We start from the raw sequence: 17,873 nt of genomic DNA, 5'->3' as shown, positions 1-17,873 counted from the left end.
CACTGAAGGAAGCAAACAAGCAGCTATTAGAAAGGTTGGTTGACAAATCTTTATGCCTGACAAGCTGTAGTAGAGGAGCTGAGGTGCATTTGTGCAGCTGCTCAGACTTGGCTAGTTCAGGTTTGAGAGACGACCAGTGGTGCTGGGACACTTTTTATAGTGGGCGTGCTGAAGGTGAACACCACATATTTGGGTTGTTATTATTACTTCAAGCCCGACGTGCCGGCAGCATCCCTAGTTCGATCACCTATGGGAGAGGACTGGGTGGCAGTGGGAATCCCCGGTCTGTCCCTTTAAACCTGCAGCAGCGAGTTGGGCATGAACGGTGCTGGACACGTGAGTTGGTCTCAGTGTGCTCTAGCCTGTCTCTGCTTCCACTGCTGCTGTATTTCTAATGTTTTATCTGGCCCAGGTCCAGCCCCCGATCCTAGGTTTTTCGCCCTGCCTCCTACTCCTCCTCGTATTTTTTTTTCACACAGCCCCCTCCTATTTTTTCCACCCACGGGCAAAGGTGTTTTTGTTTTTACTCATCCCAGTTTAAGCCGTGGGCAGGACTCGCCTAAGAATATTTCTAGCCCCAGCAGCTCACATCACAGACACCACAGCTCGCGCTCGCTCGCTCTTTTTTTAAATGCTCGCCCTTTCGCTGCCGCTGCCGAGCCCCCCATCTCCACAGTGTGCATGACTCCTGGCAAGAGGGCCGAGTCCCCCGTGCCTTTCCAATGTGTCTCCTCTTACCGGGTCCTGAGCCGATCCCCGGGCGATAGCCACCGCTTGCTTCCCATTTTGGCAAGAGGATATTTCCCCCCCGGCTTGGTTTGCTCCTGCTCTGCTTGCAGCGGTCCCCCCTCCTGGCATTTGTAGGGCTGCAATTCACCCTCTCGCCCTCCTTCCCCACCCCCCTTCTTGACTTGCTCCGCGTTACTAGCGATCCCCGTTCCCAAAGCGTACGGGAGAGAAGAGAGCAGAGTCCCCCCCCTCCCCCTCCTCCACCACCAGCACCGCTACCACCATCACCTCCTCCTCCTCCCCTTCTCTCCTTTTTGGCAGCACCAGGACGTCCGGTGTGCGGTGGTGGCAGCGAGCGGCGAGCGCTCGGGCTGAATCCCCCCCGCCCCGCACCGCACCCCCCGCCCCAGCGCTCAAGGTGCTCGGAGCGATTGTTCCCGGCTGAGCGGCGGCAGCGGCAGGCGGCAGGATGAGCACGCGAGGGGAAGGAGCCGGCCAGCCTTCCACTTCCACTGCTGCCCAGGAGCAACCTGCAGCCGCAGCGCCGCAGAAGAGAGGACGGGGCAGACCCAGGAAGCAGCCACAAGTCAGTACCCGCTCCCCACACGGAGCGCGCGCGGCCATGGACGGGCTCCCGCTGCCACCGGAGTCCTGGGGACGGGACACGGCGGCGCGGGCGCGGGGGGCTTTGTTGCGCGCCCTTCCCCGCTCAGCGCTGAAGAGGCTCCGCCGAACGCGCCGGCAGAGGGGCCGGAGCTCCCCGCCCGCCCGCCGGAGGGGGGATCGGCGCGGCGGCGGCGGCGCGGGGCGGGTTGCCGGGCAGAGGCGCTGGCTATTGTGCGCGGCGTGGTGGCGGTGGCAGCGCTGTTCAATGGAAACGTGCAGCATGGAGCAGCGCGGAGCCGGCCAACCAGCGCGCGCTGGGTCATCCCCGAGCAGAGTTTGAAATTGCGAGAGGGCGAAGGGACTGAGCTGCGCCGGCTCCCTCCTCTCGGAGCCTTTGCAAGCTGCGGGGCTGTGGGGGTCGGGTCCCACCGGGGGCTGCTGCCGCCTCCGAGCTTGACCAGCCCAACCCCTAGATCCTGGGGCTGGGGGGTGCGGCTGCAAAATCGCTTGGCTTTTGGTCCCCCCCCCCACGTCCCTTCGGCGGCGGGGGGAGGTTGCTGGAGCGGGGCAGCGCCGCAGTCACAACACCTTTTGCATTTCCGGAGCCCTTTGCCAGGCAGGTCGTTCTTCCACCTCCCGGGGGGGCTGTTCCGGGTTCTGGCGCTCCCCCCTCGCTTTGCACCCCTGGTCAGTTTCAGGGACTCCAAAAAGGGGCGCATCGGGCCCCTCTTCGCTTGCAGGACCCGACTCGGGTTGAAGTTTGCTAGACTTGTACCTCCCTCCTGCCCCCCTTTCTTGGAGTGACATTGCCACTCTGCTTCCCCGAGTCCGGCTTTTTTCACCCCCTCTGAAGCGGTGTATGCTGCGGGGATTTTGCCTGCGGATGCAACCAATTAAGCTTGCAGCTTTGCAGGGGCTGCATGGGGAAGCACCGAGCTGGAGGTTTGTTTGCTATAATTCGCAGGCTTCGGAAGTAGCGATTGGAAGTGTGTGGGGATTTCTAGTGAGCTCATTTAAAACTGACTTCCGCGGGCTTTAAACATGTTTACTCCATTCGTTAGCATCTCACCACTTCCTTCAAAGCATGTCAGATGATTAGAAAATATTATGGAAGCTCTGAGATGCAGAACATCATAGAAAGCATCACCCTATACTGGGGGATATGCAGCTCCTCCTGCCCCTCCAGTGTGCCCCTCAAAATGCACAGAAAATACTTATGGAAAACCACAAAACTGGAGCCCCTCGTTTTCCCGCTCTGCCGTGTGACACTTACTCAGCTTTGCGATTTCAGCTTTATACCCCCACAAACTCACTTTACACTTAGCTCTGCCAAAGTGGTCTTGCAACAAAACCAGCCAGTAGCATTGGGCTCTGCAAGTTTTGAGCATGGCTTTTTTTAGCATTTGAATGGCTCGGAGAGAAAGAAAACTGCATCTCCTAAAACGTGTTCGATCCAGATGTGCACCATGTCTCTCTGGCTCGCAACTGAGAATCGTATAATTTAGTCTCCTTTCCAGACTATCTAAATGTACCAGGGAATTTAAAATCTGAAGGGTTTTAGGCTGGTTTAAGTTAACAAACTGTATTTAATTAGTTTTACCACATCCTGTAATCTGAATGAAATGTTCAATATTTAGAACTAGAAGAGTTTTATAGTATTTATGATTCACTGAATAAATATTTGGAATCCGAACTATTAGTCATTCATATCCATTTTAATGACTGGTTTATTTACTATCAAACACAGGGACCAGTTAAGAAAATTGCTAAAATAATCACTGTTCTTGTATAGATGTGTTAAACTTTTTCATTATAGATATTTTATTTCAACAAATCTATATTGCATGCCAAAAATCTGTTGCAAAGAAATCTTTACATTTATATTTTAACAAAAGACAATTAAGTTTGGACAAATGCAAACTTCATAAAACAAAGGCAAAAAATAAATAAATTGTGCCCTTAAGAGAAAACTGCAGATTACTTCCCAGTTTTTCAGTATTGAGCTTTTTCAAAAAATATTTGTGATAGAAACGACATACCATAGTTATATACTTTTATGATGAAACGTAAATGAAATGGGTAATTAATTTTGAAAAAACATCTTTCCACAAAGTTCACAATCTCCATCCCTGTTAACAATTTGTGTTTTCTGGTATGTTTTGCTGTTGTTAGAATATGCAAATTTTCATGATCTTACATAATTAGAATTTAAATGATGTCTCCCTTTAATATGCAAACTAGAGTTCTCTACTTCACTTTAAACTTTATATCATTCATTTATACTTCATGTTTTTAGGTAGCTCTTCAGTTGTTTATACTTAAGGTCTATTTGGGTAGTGTCTTGTGGAGATTATTGCTACAATAGCATGTTTTCCTGTGTTTAGGAACCAACTGGAGAACCATCTCCTAAAAGACCAAGAGGAAGGCCAAGAGGAAGCAAAAACAAGAGCCCCTCTAAAGCAGCTCAGAAGGTGAGATTATGAGAGAGAGAGAGAGAGAGAGAGAGAGTTCTTAACAATTACTGTCCACTCATCAGTTAGTTTCCAAATTATTCCAGTCATTCAGCCTTTGAACTGTAGGGTTTGAACCATTTTTAATAATGGAGGCCACATATTTTCTGCATTTTACCTTTGTAAAATCAGAGTTAACATTTGCTGCAGAAAGACCCTAGCACAGAACATATGAGGTCAATTTACTTTTTGTACAGTGCATACAGTATGAAATAATATGACATATTTGAGATATTGATTGAGATGTTCTGCAGCTAGCATTGTGGTCTAGAAAGAAAATCAATATTATTAATTATTATTATTAATAGTATTTTCCCAGTTTAAGATTTAAAAAGTCTGTGCACAAAAATGAAAATTCATTGCCTGTACATTTATTTACATTACTACTTCAAACCAAATCTGTCTATTAAAGCTAAGTGCTTTGTCAAACATGGTAATTAGAAGTAAATCCAATTATGTGTTGATAGAAATATTTCTTGAAATTTACAGTTTTAAATTGTGATGGTAAACTGAGAGTTCCTTAACAGCCTGCTATGTATTGTTTAGTAATCACTTTCAAAGAGGTTGTTTCTTGAAGCAATATTAGTCTTCTGAACCACTCCTACAATTTGGTGTTGCTAGCAGATATATACCATAGTGGTTCTGAATAGTTTAGCAATGGTACAGACCAGTCCAGTGAAGACAATCCTTTTAGTTCATAGATTTTAAATTGTAAGTTCAACCTGAAAAACTAGCTTAATTTTAAATTTAAATTTGGCAATACTGTGCATTATAAAATCTTGCTAACAAGGCTAATAATACATTTATATATGACATTTTTTTGGTGAACATAAGAAGTAAATAGAAGTTTTGAAAATAAGTACAGGAGTAATGGTTCTGTAGAGGGGTCCACAGCAGTTAGCACTAATTTACAGGTACTAAGTTGAAAACAAAAGATTATGAAATGTGGGAGTGAACTGTGGTGCTTAAGTGTATCAGTGGGTTTTACTCTTTAGTAGTTATGTGGTAAAATGTTTGCTGGAAGATGGCTGTTGGCTCATCTAATTATGGTTAATTTTTAAATGTGGTTTACTTTGTGCCTGTAGGCACTGACCATGTTAAGTTTGATAGTTTGCAGTGTTATAAATTACCATAGCAACTAGTGATAAATGTTAAATTCTTTCATGTCTGCTTTAAATGTTTTGAATGAATATTTTCCTACAGTGTTTGAATTTCCAATTGTTTTTTAGTGTCTGGGCTGGGAAAAAAACAGTATATTCAGTCAATAAATGTATAAGTTGGTAAAAATTGTCCTTTTCAGGTTAGATATTTAAATATACAAAAACCACTTTGCTACTCTAAAAGTGTAGGTATTTAGGTTTTTTTCTTTGTATAGTTAAAAATGTACATCAGATTCAGTATTAAACAGTTTAAAATTAATTCTTCAAAAGAGAGAAAACACATTTTTATTAGTTTGGAAAATCAAAATTTAAGATTAAACGTTTTGAATATTACTGTTGGAAGAGTAGGCAGTACTGTGTGTAATATTTCTAGCAAGAATAAAATTTTAAAGTAATTCTTCATCGAAATGCATTTTTAAAAGATATTTCTAGTAGAAATATTAAAAGCTGTTAATAAATCTGAGTGATTAAAATCATCATAAATTAGAAAAGCCTTTTTATTATATAAAATTATATATTATGCAGTTTAGTTACGTTCAGATCATTTTGGTGCATGTAGTTCCTTTTTAGTCTGAATTAAGAACTGAACAAGTTAATAGCACCTTTTTGATTTTCAGAGTTCACCAAGTAACTACTGTAACTAAGGCAAACTCTACAGAATGTTATGTGTAATAAAATTTGATCAAGGGACATGTCTTATTTACTATTAAAAAATCTTTGATGTTTCCTTAAATATAAGTCTGATGTGTTTTTTTTTAATTTTTGTGATGGAATGGTTGTTAAAATATGTATCTTGGGTAAGATGCACAAGTCTTTGGTAAATATTCCGAAGTGTAAAACAGTTGTAGAACTTTTAAAAATAACTAACTAACTAAATAAAGTAAAAGCTTTGGGATCATGTTTCAATTAGCTATTTGTTGCCCTTTTTAAAAATAGATGTTGTAATATCACATTTGACACCTCAAAGTTTTTATTTTATACAATTAATTTTATGATAAATTTCCTCATAGTAAACATGAATTGAAAAGTTTTCTCATTTAAAAACAAACAAAAACTCATGGTTCAGTTGTTGTTGGTATCACTTTTTTAAATAATGAATTACAGTTGTAACTTTATGACATATATATTAATATATATTAATTGAAAGGCCTCTATATCCTTTTCCAACTCTCAAAGCCTTGCTTGTTAACTTTGCTAAGATCCTATACATGTAAACTTGGTTGCTCTACATGCAGTTGAAAATTGCTGGAATTTCTATAGAATAGTGTGTGGCCTATGGTTTTCAAAGTGAGCTCGTTGAAATGTACTATAGTGTTCACAACATGTAAGATAAACGTACACCACTAGAACCCACAGAGCGGACGTGAGAAGGCACTCATGATTAATTGATCGGGTGTTCTCTTGCAAACCATTACACATAACAATTAAAAATGTATTACACAAACTGGCAGAGAGCTAAAAATACTCAGACAAGTATTGGAGCTTTGTTTTGTTATACTTTAAAAAGTAAATATCCTTAAATCAGTTGAGGCACCATTTCCCCTGTGATCATGATTCTGTGGTACATTTAAAATTTCTTGGTGTATGGTTCTTTTTTTTTTTTTTTTACTTGCAGAGCTTGTGTTTGGACTTAGTAAACTGGCCTTGGGGCATTTGAAAACAAACTGTGCTTGTTAGGAAATTAGCAATGTGAAACTTGACAATGCATGCAGAATGTTGCAAGACCAATTGGACAGCTAATAATGTAGCAATTACTCTAATTTCAGGTAATACACACATAAAAACTGACTTGCATATAATACATATCTAGGCTTGGACAGATAGATTTTTATCTGTAAATGTTTGTTGGTGAACGTTGATTTCACTGTTCACACACAAATCAATGAAAAATATTTCCATCAATAATAATCAAAATTTACATATAGACAAAGTAAGAAAAATGCTGCTTGATAACTGGAGTTTGATTTAAGGATATTTACTTTGCATAATTTGATGTGATCACAATTTATGTTTGAACGGTTACAAAGCTTTATCTTTTTAAATCTCAATGTCTGCTGTCATTATATAATTATTGTCTGACCCTCTCACAATTTCCTACAACTGTGAAAATTTAAATTGATACAATTTTTTAAAAAATGCTTAAAACCCATGATTTTGTGCAACAGTGAAAATTTAAATAGATGAAAATAAAAAAGGCTTAGAAACAAACCAATATCAGTCAAAATTATATAAAAATAGAATTCTACCAAGCTTATACATATTTATTACATGTATTTATTAGATGAATACATAAGGTAAACCTGCATTTTACCAAAAAACATCCCAACCTATCAGTTGCTTTAATTTTCCACGAACAGTGAATGCGAATAACATATTAACAGTTGACAAGTAGGAGACAGACATAAAAGTACTCTAATCACATTGTACTAGAGTGTTCAGAATTACTCTATCATTGGAGCTTATGTCCTGCTGTCATTGATTTAAACCAAAAAATGAGGTATTCTCTTTTCTAAGGTTTATCTGTTTGACTTTGCAAAAAGGACAACATATTGACATCCCTCTATTATCTTCTTGGTTACTCCGTACCTATGTTTTATTTGTTAGACTGTGGTAGCACTGTTACTAGTACATCTCCATTTCCCTTACGCATTCAGGGCTTTTCTTTGTTTAGCTCCTATATTTGTGTTTGATAAAATTTCCCTTATTTGGAATGAAAAAACACGCCTTTGAAGTAAAACAATAGAAATAGTTACTATGTGCCATAACAGAAAACTTCAGAAATGCATCCCAAGAAGTGCTCATATGTCAAATTCACCTTCAATTTAAAAGTTTAGGTCCGGCTCAACTAAAATAGAGTCATTTGTTTTTCATTAGAATGAAATTAAATAACTCAATAACGCGTGAGTTGGGAAATGCACACTTTGCAAACAAAAGTTAGTGGTACTGTTTGTATCTACATTTTGTTATATGCCTTCTGTGAAGAGAGGTTTGTGTCTCTAAATTAAATAGTCGGGTGAAATCCTGGCCCTGTTGAAATCAGTGAGAGTTTTGCCACTGACTTCTTTGGGGCCACAATTTCACCCTACGTTGGTTGAGGAAAATCTAGTTGACCTATGAGGAAAGGTTAAAAAAACTGGGCTTGTTTAGCCTTGAGAACAGAAGACTGGGAGGAGGGGGAACCTGTTAACAGTCTTCAAATATATTAAGGGCTGTTGTAAAGAGAACTGTGATCAATTGTTCTTCATGTCCACTGAAGGTAGGACAAGAAGTAATGGGCTTAATCTGGAGCAAGGGAGATTTAGATGAGATGTTAGGAAAAACTTTCTAACTGTAAGGGTAGTTAAGGTCTGGAGTAGCCTTCCCAGGGAGTTTGTGGAATCCGCATTGCTGGAGGTTGTTAAGGACAGGTTAGACAAATACCTGTCCGGGATGGTCAAGGTTTACTTGGTCTTGCCTCAGTGCAGGGGACTGGACTTGATGATTTCTTGAGGTCCCCTCTAGCCCTGCATTTCTATGATTCTGTGTGATGTACAAGTGGTCATTGCACCTAAAACATGGAGACTACAGCCACTGAGATGTTTTCAGTAAGATGCGTCAGGCAGGACACCCTGTTTAGCGATAAACTGGGTAAATATGACATGGAAGCTATAACAAGATTATGTCTGTTCAGTACCTGAGTCCTTTTATTATTGTTTTTTACAAAGTGACTTCAGTAGAGGGACACTTCATTGTGCAAGTTCTCTTGACTAGGTTTGACAACAGTGATCTTTGTTGAGAGAGCTATCAATTACTCCAGCTGACCTATGCCTCTGACACATTTTATCTTGACATCTCAACAGATCATTTTGCAAAACAGATAGAGTTTACAAGATATGGATTTTGTTGCATTTGGGTTCGTGCTTGACAATATATGGATGCCCGAAGAACACTTTATATCCATTCAATTATTTACACTCATCTTGTCTTGTTAATTGCCTTCAACTGTACAGTTTCAGTTTCTGCTTGGCATTGCCCACCCGTGCACCAAGGAGGCGCTGGTGGTGGGAAAGTCAGACTCCATTTTTGCTGAGCCCAGTACAGTGTGAGGTTATGAAGCAGCTTCAAGTTGCCTTGTGCTACTGAAGCTTAGATGAATTGCAGACCTTTCCATTGACCATTAACTGCCTTTAATATGAAAAAAGATTGAAATGGCAGTTGTGATAGCATGAAAAATACCATTTTTTCAGACATATTTTGTGCTCAAAAAGCTACTTAATTCAGTTCCTTTCCCAAAATGTTTTATCACAGCAATTAATTGCTTATAATATTGCATATAAAAGTGTGTTAATTTTAAAAAAAGAAAAACACCCTTAAACTGCATATATGCTAACCTTCCCTCCTCTTGCTCAGCCCTCCTCTGTTTTATGTTCAGTGTTAAATGTTGTTGTGCTATGTTATATAGAGCAAAGTCATGTCTCAGCATGTTGTGTCATTTGCTGAGATATAACCCAACACAACACACCTTACTCTACATTGCATCAGAGGATTAAAAAGAAACAGCTTCCTTTGATTAAGCAGGTATAAACTGCAGTGGATAGCTGAGATCACTTGCAGGCTGCCGCCTAAATAATACTGTTTGTTATGTTTGGGAGGTTTGGTGCTCTCTCTGGATTTGTCCCTCACTCAAGACACAACAGTGTAATAAAAGCAAACAGCTAGCAGAGTAATTAGATTAAATTGCTCTTAATATCTATTAAAAAGGCAAAGTAGTGCTGTTGGGTTGATGTGTTTAACTTCTTGTTAATTAAATTTTACATTTTTCCACACAATTTTATTTATTTTACAGGATCATTGCTAAATAACTAGTCATGACTCCAGGTATTTATATTGTGACAATATTGTGCTCCCAAAGTAAACATGTGCTATATTTGTCAAAATATTAATATTAATAATAATTAAATATCCCAGTGAAAAACTGGAACTGTGTTTCCTAGATTCTTTGTCTTTACTATCATCTTTTGACCATTATTTTCCTTCTTGTTTGTTCAAGAAGTGTTTTGTCTTTGCCTTTTAGAGTAAAGATAAAATGTCCATTATGGAAGTCCTTGTCATTCATCTTCTGCAGTTTAGTCTATGGAAACCTTCCTGTTTGCTTACAGCAGCTCTCTGTACCAAAACATAATGAACTGGAATGCAGTTCTGTTTGCCCAGCTCACCTCTGGGAAAGATTTGCTTTTGATAAGAACTATAGAAATGTTTTTCTTCTGACATGAGGTGGAAATCATATATATCACTAACATAGTGCCTTTCATTCCAAAGGGTCCTGAAGCACTTTACAAACTGATATACAAACGATACACAGGGAACACTATCCACTACTGAATGTAGCCACCTCTGGGGTGAAACATATTGTTAACAGCACTCAGCCACACTGCATGAAGTTCAGGACTGGAAATGAAGATTGATTATTCAAAGAAATCTGCATGTACTCTTTCCAGTCAAGCTACTTTATATAGTCTAGGTCAAGGGTTCTCAAACTGGGGGTTCTCAAACTGGGTTTTTTTTTAACTCCTCTGAATGACAAAAGTTTTGTCTTTCAGTTGCCAGCGTAGACAAAGCCTAAGTGTCTTAAAACCTGAAGAATATTTTACTGAGCTACCCCTAAGGGTTCTCAAACTGGGAGTTGGGACTCCTCAGGGGGTTGCAAGCTGTCAGCCTCCAATCCAAACCCCGCTTTGCCTCCAGCATTTATGAGGGTGTTAAATATATTTAAAATTATTTTAATTTATAAGGGGGAGGGGGAGGTTCACACTCTGAGGCTTGCTATGTGAAGAGGGTCACCAATACAAAAGTTTGAGAACCACTGGTCTAGGTCAACTTACTGGAGTTTTTTAAGTTGATTTCAAGACCAGGTTTGCTGTTGATCTAAAAAAGTTCATGTTCATTTTTTTTAAGGACACTGCCAGCATGATCTTAGTTTTAAGAGTATTAAAAACCTTAAAAAAAGGAAGGGGGTTGTTGCTCCTTTACTAAGATGTCAAGTGTTGATTTAGAACATTTTAAACTGATCCATTCTTAAAAATTAATGCCTCAGATAGTTCAAACAATAACTATATGTCTATTGGACATCATACACTAAAATTAATCCCTATTTGCACTGTCCAGCTTATAAGGACATAATAATGAAGGGCTTGAAGGGAAACAAAAACCTCTTAAATAGCTAGAGAATATAGCAAATGGACTTCTTTAAAAAGTATTCTCATAAGAGGGTTTCACCTTACACGTAACACTGGTATAAACTGTTAAAGAGCAAGTTTACTCTTTTAACACGTCTAAGTGATAATTTAGGAATGTGAATTTTATTTTTCACACATTTCTTCTTGGTGAGATTTATTTCAAGGTCATTTCGCTGCACTTATAGTGTAGGGTTTATAGGGATTGGCCTCAGTATTTTCCCAGCTCTTCTTTTGGGATTCATTTTACATGACAAGGCATTACACACATTTTACAGAGATATGCCAATAAGTGATTTATGTAATGAGACAATTGACTCCTGAGGGGAAAGTCAAATACACACACTCCTTTGAAGAAGCAATATATGAAAACACGTATTATGCACCAGGCATACAAAAAACCTTGATTCTAAGGAGTGATTATGCACATAGGGTGAAATCCTGGCCCCATAGAAGGGAGTTTTGCCATTGACTTGAGTGGGGCAAGGATTTCACCTGTAGTTCACCTACCTAACTACCATTATTATTAATCAAATATTGACATCTATATGGTGGACATTCTTTGTCTGTAAATAACAACATTTTATATGTGATTTTTCATCCAAGGATTTCAAAGTTGCATTACAAAAGTGGGTAAGTATTTCCCACAGTCACCAAGCAAACTAATGACAGAGTCCTGAATGGCATTTGTGTTTTCTCTGTTTGAGCTCCTTGCACTAATCGCTAGCACTAATCGCTAGGCCATGCTTACATATCAGGTGCCATTTCTAGGGCACCTACTGTTGAATTTTCTTCAACCCTTAAAATGAAGACATATTTTGGAATGGTGAAAGGTATGTTCAGAGTTTAAAGGACGTGTTTGCACCTGAAAAGGAAAATGTTACTCAGAATCAGGAAAGTATCACTAAGTAGAAATACACACATGTTCAAGATGATATTCTTTGTCAAACATGCTGGTTTGCTTTCTGAACATTATCAACAGAGGAAAAACAGGCAGACCATTGCAAATAGCCCATCAGTTTTAAAAAAGTTTCCTTCCTTCTTGAAACAAATTGTATGCTTTTTACCCCACAAGAGGGGATTTTAATATCTTTAAGTCTATGCTATGAAATATTAGAAAAAAGAATGCAGTCAAGATTTAAGCTATAGGGGAGAGAGAGACAGAGACTTAATGCCACCCATCTAATCAGCAGATACATAATTATGGATAATATTACAAGAAATATGTTCCCAGTTACCAGCACTGCTAAATAATGTTGGCTTATAAAATATGTTGTTTTTTCACTTTACAGAAAGCAGAAGCCACTGGAGAAAAACGACCCAGAGGCCGGCCCAGAAAATGGGTAAGTAATCCATTTCTAGTCATTTGATTTATTTTTCTGCTTTATAAAATGTTTTAATGCCATTCTTTAGAAGAAGACTATTTCTATTTCATTTTTAAAAAAGAATGTCTGTCTCATTTCTTTCTGTTCTGTTGGGTGGTCGACGAAAGGGTTAAGGCAACAGAAACCTTATCTCAACTTCCTACCTTTAGACTCTGATAGTTTGCTCAAGACACTTTACTACTAAATGTTTGCTGGCATTGAATACTTGTGTGTCTTATCAGCATGAAAAGAGTCTCAACTCTTCCTTCAAAAAAAGAGTAACAATGAAATAACTTGTTCCGTAATTGAGTAACAAAGGTTAAAGGGGGTATTATCAGGCATCAGAAAGTGATTATGAAAGGTGATAAAATTCAAATGCAGTGTGTACAAGATAAAGTTAAAAAACCAAAACCTCTTTGTCTCTTTAGTAATGCTCCACAGTCCCTGAGAAACAGAGTACATTTCCCTCCCAAAAACCTTAAAAGGAACAAAAATAAACGTTGGGTAACTTGCACCGAATGTTTTCCCTGTCTGGACCAGCTGTATACCTCACATAGACTGGGTGATTTGTTATATTTTTCATTTGTCTTGTTATTACATTTTAAAATATTGCTCTTTCACACTATTATTGGTGTGATGTCAGAGACAAATGCATTTTTGGAAGGTGCCCTTGATCCTCTTGTCATACAGATTTCTGGTCGCTTGGAGTCTAGACATTCGGTGTTGAGTTGTTGAATACTTCTTGTACATGTCCTTTTTTACTTCTCTCCCTTATACACACACTTTCAAAAGGAAAGTGATGAGAATGTCACCTGAGTTAATGGGAGAAATTGACGGTGCAACCATATGTTCCATAATAAATTCTCTATCTAGTTTTCCTTCTCCCTTTACCTGTAACTTCTACACCTCTGTCCTCTATTTTTTTTCTATACTTCTTTTTCCTACCTCATCTCTTCTTCTTCATTCTTTTATTATGTTCCTTCTTCTCTTCCCTCATCTTCATGTTGTCATGTTCCCTCCATTAGCTCATCCTTTTCCTTTCCAATATATATTAAGACTGTTGTCAAGACATACAGGCTTCCTAGAGCTAAAACAGCATCACAGGAAGCTTATAACTACAACTGACATTCCCCAAAGTGTCAGCAGCTAAGCGCAAGAGAGGAGGGATGGCTTTAACATACACTATAAAAATAGTCCTATTGTGGTCCAGTGATAAAAGTGCCTGAGGATCTTCCTCGAATATTGTGGAGAAAATCAGACAGTCACATACAGTATATACTATACATGTCTACAGTATTTAGACTAGGCAAATTCTTTGTACACAGAGAAGAAGCCCATTGGCATTAGGAGATTAGATAGTTTATAAAAACTTACATGAATTGGTAACCTTCTCAAAGGTGGCTTGCATGAGGCAAACACTAAATAGCTCAGTAAAATGTATAGCAATTACTGTCAGTTTCCTTATAAGGTTGTCTAGAGTTTAGTAGGGCCTGAGACTGTATATGTGGATGCTAATTCAACTCATCTAATCCTCATATTGGGTGCAGTCCCCAGGGAGGCAAAATGAATGGCTGTTTTATGAGAATAATTTATAACATCCAAGCCGTCTATACTAGGTTTGGTGTATGCGGTTATAGGCAGAAGGTTGTTAACTCTGTGGGAATGGAAAGTGTCACAGTCTGTGGTGCTAAGAGGTGCACCATCCCAGCCATTGTATCTGGAGATTAAGCTGTATCTTCTCTGAAGAGGAAAAAAAAAAGTTTTTTTTTTATAGTTGGCGTGTTATACTTTGGTTTGTGTAGCTTATACTGGCAAGAGCGAGCAGGCAGTAGCAACAAAGAAATAAATACAATACAGTCCTTTGGATGAAAAAATTGAACTGCAGAAATAAATTCTTGACTCTCCCATAGAGGCAGTCTTCACTCTGCAACCAGTTTAATGCTTTCCAACAATGTCACTCATTTCCTTGAAATTAGGGACTATTTTAAAGTTCTGCAGTATTTTCTTATTGCAAATATCAGAAACGGAATCCTTTACCCATTCACTACTGTACTGGAAGTTGTTTTTTAGTGAATTTTAGAAATAATATATGAGCATGCACCTAACAATGGGATCAAGTTGTAGACATTGGGAAATAAAAGTCCCATTTTCTCTCTCCTGCTTTTCTTTTTTCCAGCTTGAGTCAGGCTTGCGGGCTCCTCTTTACATGTGATAAAATGGAGAGTCATATCACATTTTGTACATGAAAAAATATTGTTAAATCATTAGGAGCCATTATCATACCAACAATTTTTAAGCAGTACTGTATTAGCTGTGGAAATCTGTGAGGGATTCTACCTAAAAACAGATGGGCATGGCATAATAGAGCCCACTGTGTTTTAACATCTAGCTTCTGTTCAGAAAACACCCCTTTTTATCACATGAATTTCATTTGGGTTTTTAAAGTACATTAGTGGTTATTTTCTTTGTTAATCTAGTACAGAGGTCGGCAACCTTTCAGAAGTGGTGTGCCGAGTCTTCATTTATTCACTCTGATTTAAGGTTTCGCGTGCCAGTAGTACATTTTAATGTTTTTAGAAGGTCTCTTTCTATAAGTCTATAATATATAACTAAACTATTGTTGTATGTAAAGTAAATAAGTTTTTTAAAATGTTTAAGATGCTTCATTTAAAAATTAAATTAAAATGCAGAGCCCCCCGGACCAGTGGCCAGGACCCAGGCAGTGTGAGTGCCACTGAAAATCAGCTCGCATGCCGCCTTTGGCACACGTGCCATAGGTTGCCTCCCCCCGATCTAGTATGTTTGTATCAAGCATTACTTTAAACAGTTATGTATCAATTAAAATAAGGAATGCGTAGATTTCCTTTGTGTTTGCGGGGGGCAAGAAATTGTATAGGACGGATATTTTTCTAAGTTTATAACCTATTTTTGTGAGTTCAGAGGTTGTGTGTCATATGTTGTTCATCAAAAAGTAAAGTATTATTTCTTCTGTTTCCTTCAATATGCACATGCAGAAATAAACTAGCTAACAGACTTCTGTAGAATTCTGGTAGCCAGTCTTTCTGCCAGTTCAAATTAAGTATTTAATACTTCTGACTCACAATTTTTTTTAGAAGAGGGATTAAATCTAGTTGACTATGAATAAAACCTGGAGAAAAAAGCTGAAGTGAAGTGAGTGGAAACCTCTTTTACCAGACATGTACAATGAACAAAGTAATATTTTTAATAAAATAATGTGTACTTTGAAAAATAGCCCAGGAAGATAAGATCCTTGTCTATTGAACAAACAATAAAGAGTGAGTGGCTCTATAGGAAATAAATATTTGGTTATAAAGAAAAGCCACCCATATTTAGAGTTAATTGATTAAAAGCACTGAAGATAATAAGGAAGAACCAGATGGGAACCATCATATTTGGAATCAGAAATTCAGTTTCAGTTGTAGTAGAACCCATCTGTCATCACAAGTTGCTGGACATATGTGTGCAGTACAATAAAACTTTGTGGGGGAGAAAATCCTATTATTTTAATGATGAAAAACATTTATTTGTATGCTTGTTACTCTTTAATTTTAGAAGTTTTGATACAGGGATATGATCTAGGTTCTTTGATGCCAGTGGAACATGCAGATGAAGCAACCTGGCTTTTTATTAGGAGAATTACTATTGTATGTGTCATAGATGTTCACAGCAATTTACAGAGATAATAAAGACATGAGGCCCCATTGAAGTCAACGGGAGTTTTGCCATTGTCTTCAGTGAGGCCAGGATTTCACCTGTGGAGCCTAACCCTACTGACACTGGAGTCAGGGAGAAGCAGGAGTAGGTCTCCATTGCCATGTCCCAAGGAGTCTACACTTTAAACTTCCACATTTTTTACATTTGTGTAAGGCTACTAATCTGAGTGAAGCACTGTGTTTGGGCAGGAGCGGAACGGAGACTGAATAAGCAGTTATAATACAATTCATTCCAATGGATCATATTGAAAAGTCCTGGAAATTTCACAGACTTCTAGTGCTCTCAAACTTCAGTTTAATGGCGAAACCTGAAACCTCATTCTGAAGATGATGCTTTAAAAGGGTATTTAGGTTTGTCTTTCTTTTTTCCCCTCCAGATTGGTTTTTAGCATTGTCTGATTTCACCCCCACATTGTTTAAACGGAAACACAACTTTTCAAAAGCACATAAAATAGCCAGGCATATTCCAAAGCTCAATATGCAGATGTTATAACTTTGTAAGGGGTCTGGAGTTGATGTGGGTAAGTGACTGACATAATGATATAATAGTATGAAACTATCTGATAATGGATTGTGCAAAAGAGGGATGAAACTCCAACAATAACTTGCTTATAACAACAGAGGGGAAGTAGTTAATTTCTAAGCACGTGCATGCACAAACACACCCACACAGAACCATTGAAACACAAATAATGGATGAATGTGATTTGTTCGGATAACCTGACTTTTTCTTGTGCTAAATGTGCTAAAGAGTGCATTTCAAATTGGTAGTGATAAAACAAACAGAATTAAACTCCATTTCCCTATGCAAGGGTTTGAGCTGATCTTAACATGCGTAGGTGTACAAGTCTAAGTTTAAGGATGTAATCCTATCCCCATTGAAGTCAATGGAAGTTATGCCACTGACTTCAGTAGGGTCAGGATTTCACCTTAAATGCTGAAAATTAGAGTAATGGGTACAAAACTGTTTTTAAAAAAGTGAAGCAAATGATTTCTAGCTGATAACTTTTTCTCCAAATTATACAAATACATTAGAAGCAAGAGGAATACCAAGGACAGGGTAGGGCCATTACTGAATGAGGGGGGGGGAAACAATAACAGAAAATGTGTTTTCGTTTTCATCAGAAAGTTTTGTAGCAATTGGACATCTAACTTAATGAATGCCAGTGAAAATGAGATAGGATCGGAGGCTAAAATAGGGAAAGAACAAGTTAAAAATTACTTAGACTTAGTTAGATGTCTTCAAGTCACCTGGGCCTGATGAAATACATCCTAGAATACTCAAGGAGCTGACTGAGGAGATAGCTGAGCCATTAGTGATTATCTTCAAAAAGTCATGGAAGATGGGAGAGATTCCAGAGGACTGTAAAAGGGCAAATATAGTGCTGATCTATAAAAAGGGGAATAAGGACAATCCAGGGAATTACAGACCAGTCAGCTTAACTTCAGTACCCAGAAAGATGATGGGGAAAATAATTAAGCAATCAATTTGCAAACACCTAGAAGATAATAAGTAACAGTCACCATGGATTTGTCAAGAACAAATCATGTCAAATGA

The 17,873-nt window shown here is 38.6% G+C and overlaps 1 protein-coding gene across 1 annotated transcript in view; it reads left to right on the top strand.

Moving 5' to 3' along the window:
* The first annotated feature begins 271 nt into the window (after positions 1-271).
* The window catches only part of HMGA2 (high mobility group AT-hook 2), a 166,562-nt gene continuing 148,960 nt past the window's right edge, over positions 272-17,873 (top strand). Inside the window, 4 exon segments of the mRNA XM_039520616.1 lie at positions 272-336; positions 1,051-1,315; positions 3,720-3,806; positions 12,510-12,560. Of these exon segments, the coding sequence (XP_039376550.1) occupies positions 1,199-1,315; positions 3,720-3,806; positions 12,510-12,560 (255 nt within the window). The 5' untranslated portion in view covers positions 272-336; positions 1,051-1,198.

This window comes from Mauremys reevesii, linkage group 1 (genome assembly GCF_016161935.1).
Source record: "Mauremys reevesii isolate NIE-2019 linkage group 1, ASM1616193v1, whole genome shotgun sequence".
In the NCBI taxonomy this organism is placed as follows: domain Eukaryota; kingdom Metazoa; phylum Chordata; order Testudines; family Geoemydidae; genus Mauremys; species Mauremys reevesii.
The sequence above is the reverse complement of the archived record's forward strand: the minus strand, read 5'-3'. Positions and strand labels throughout refer to the sequence as shown.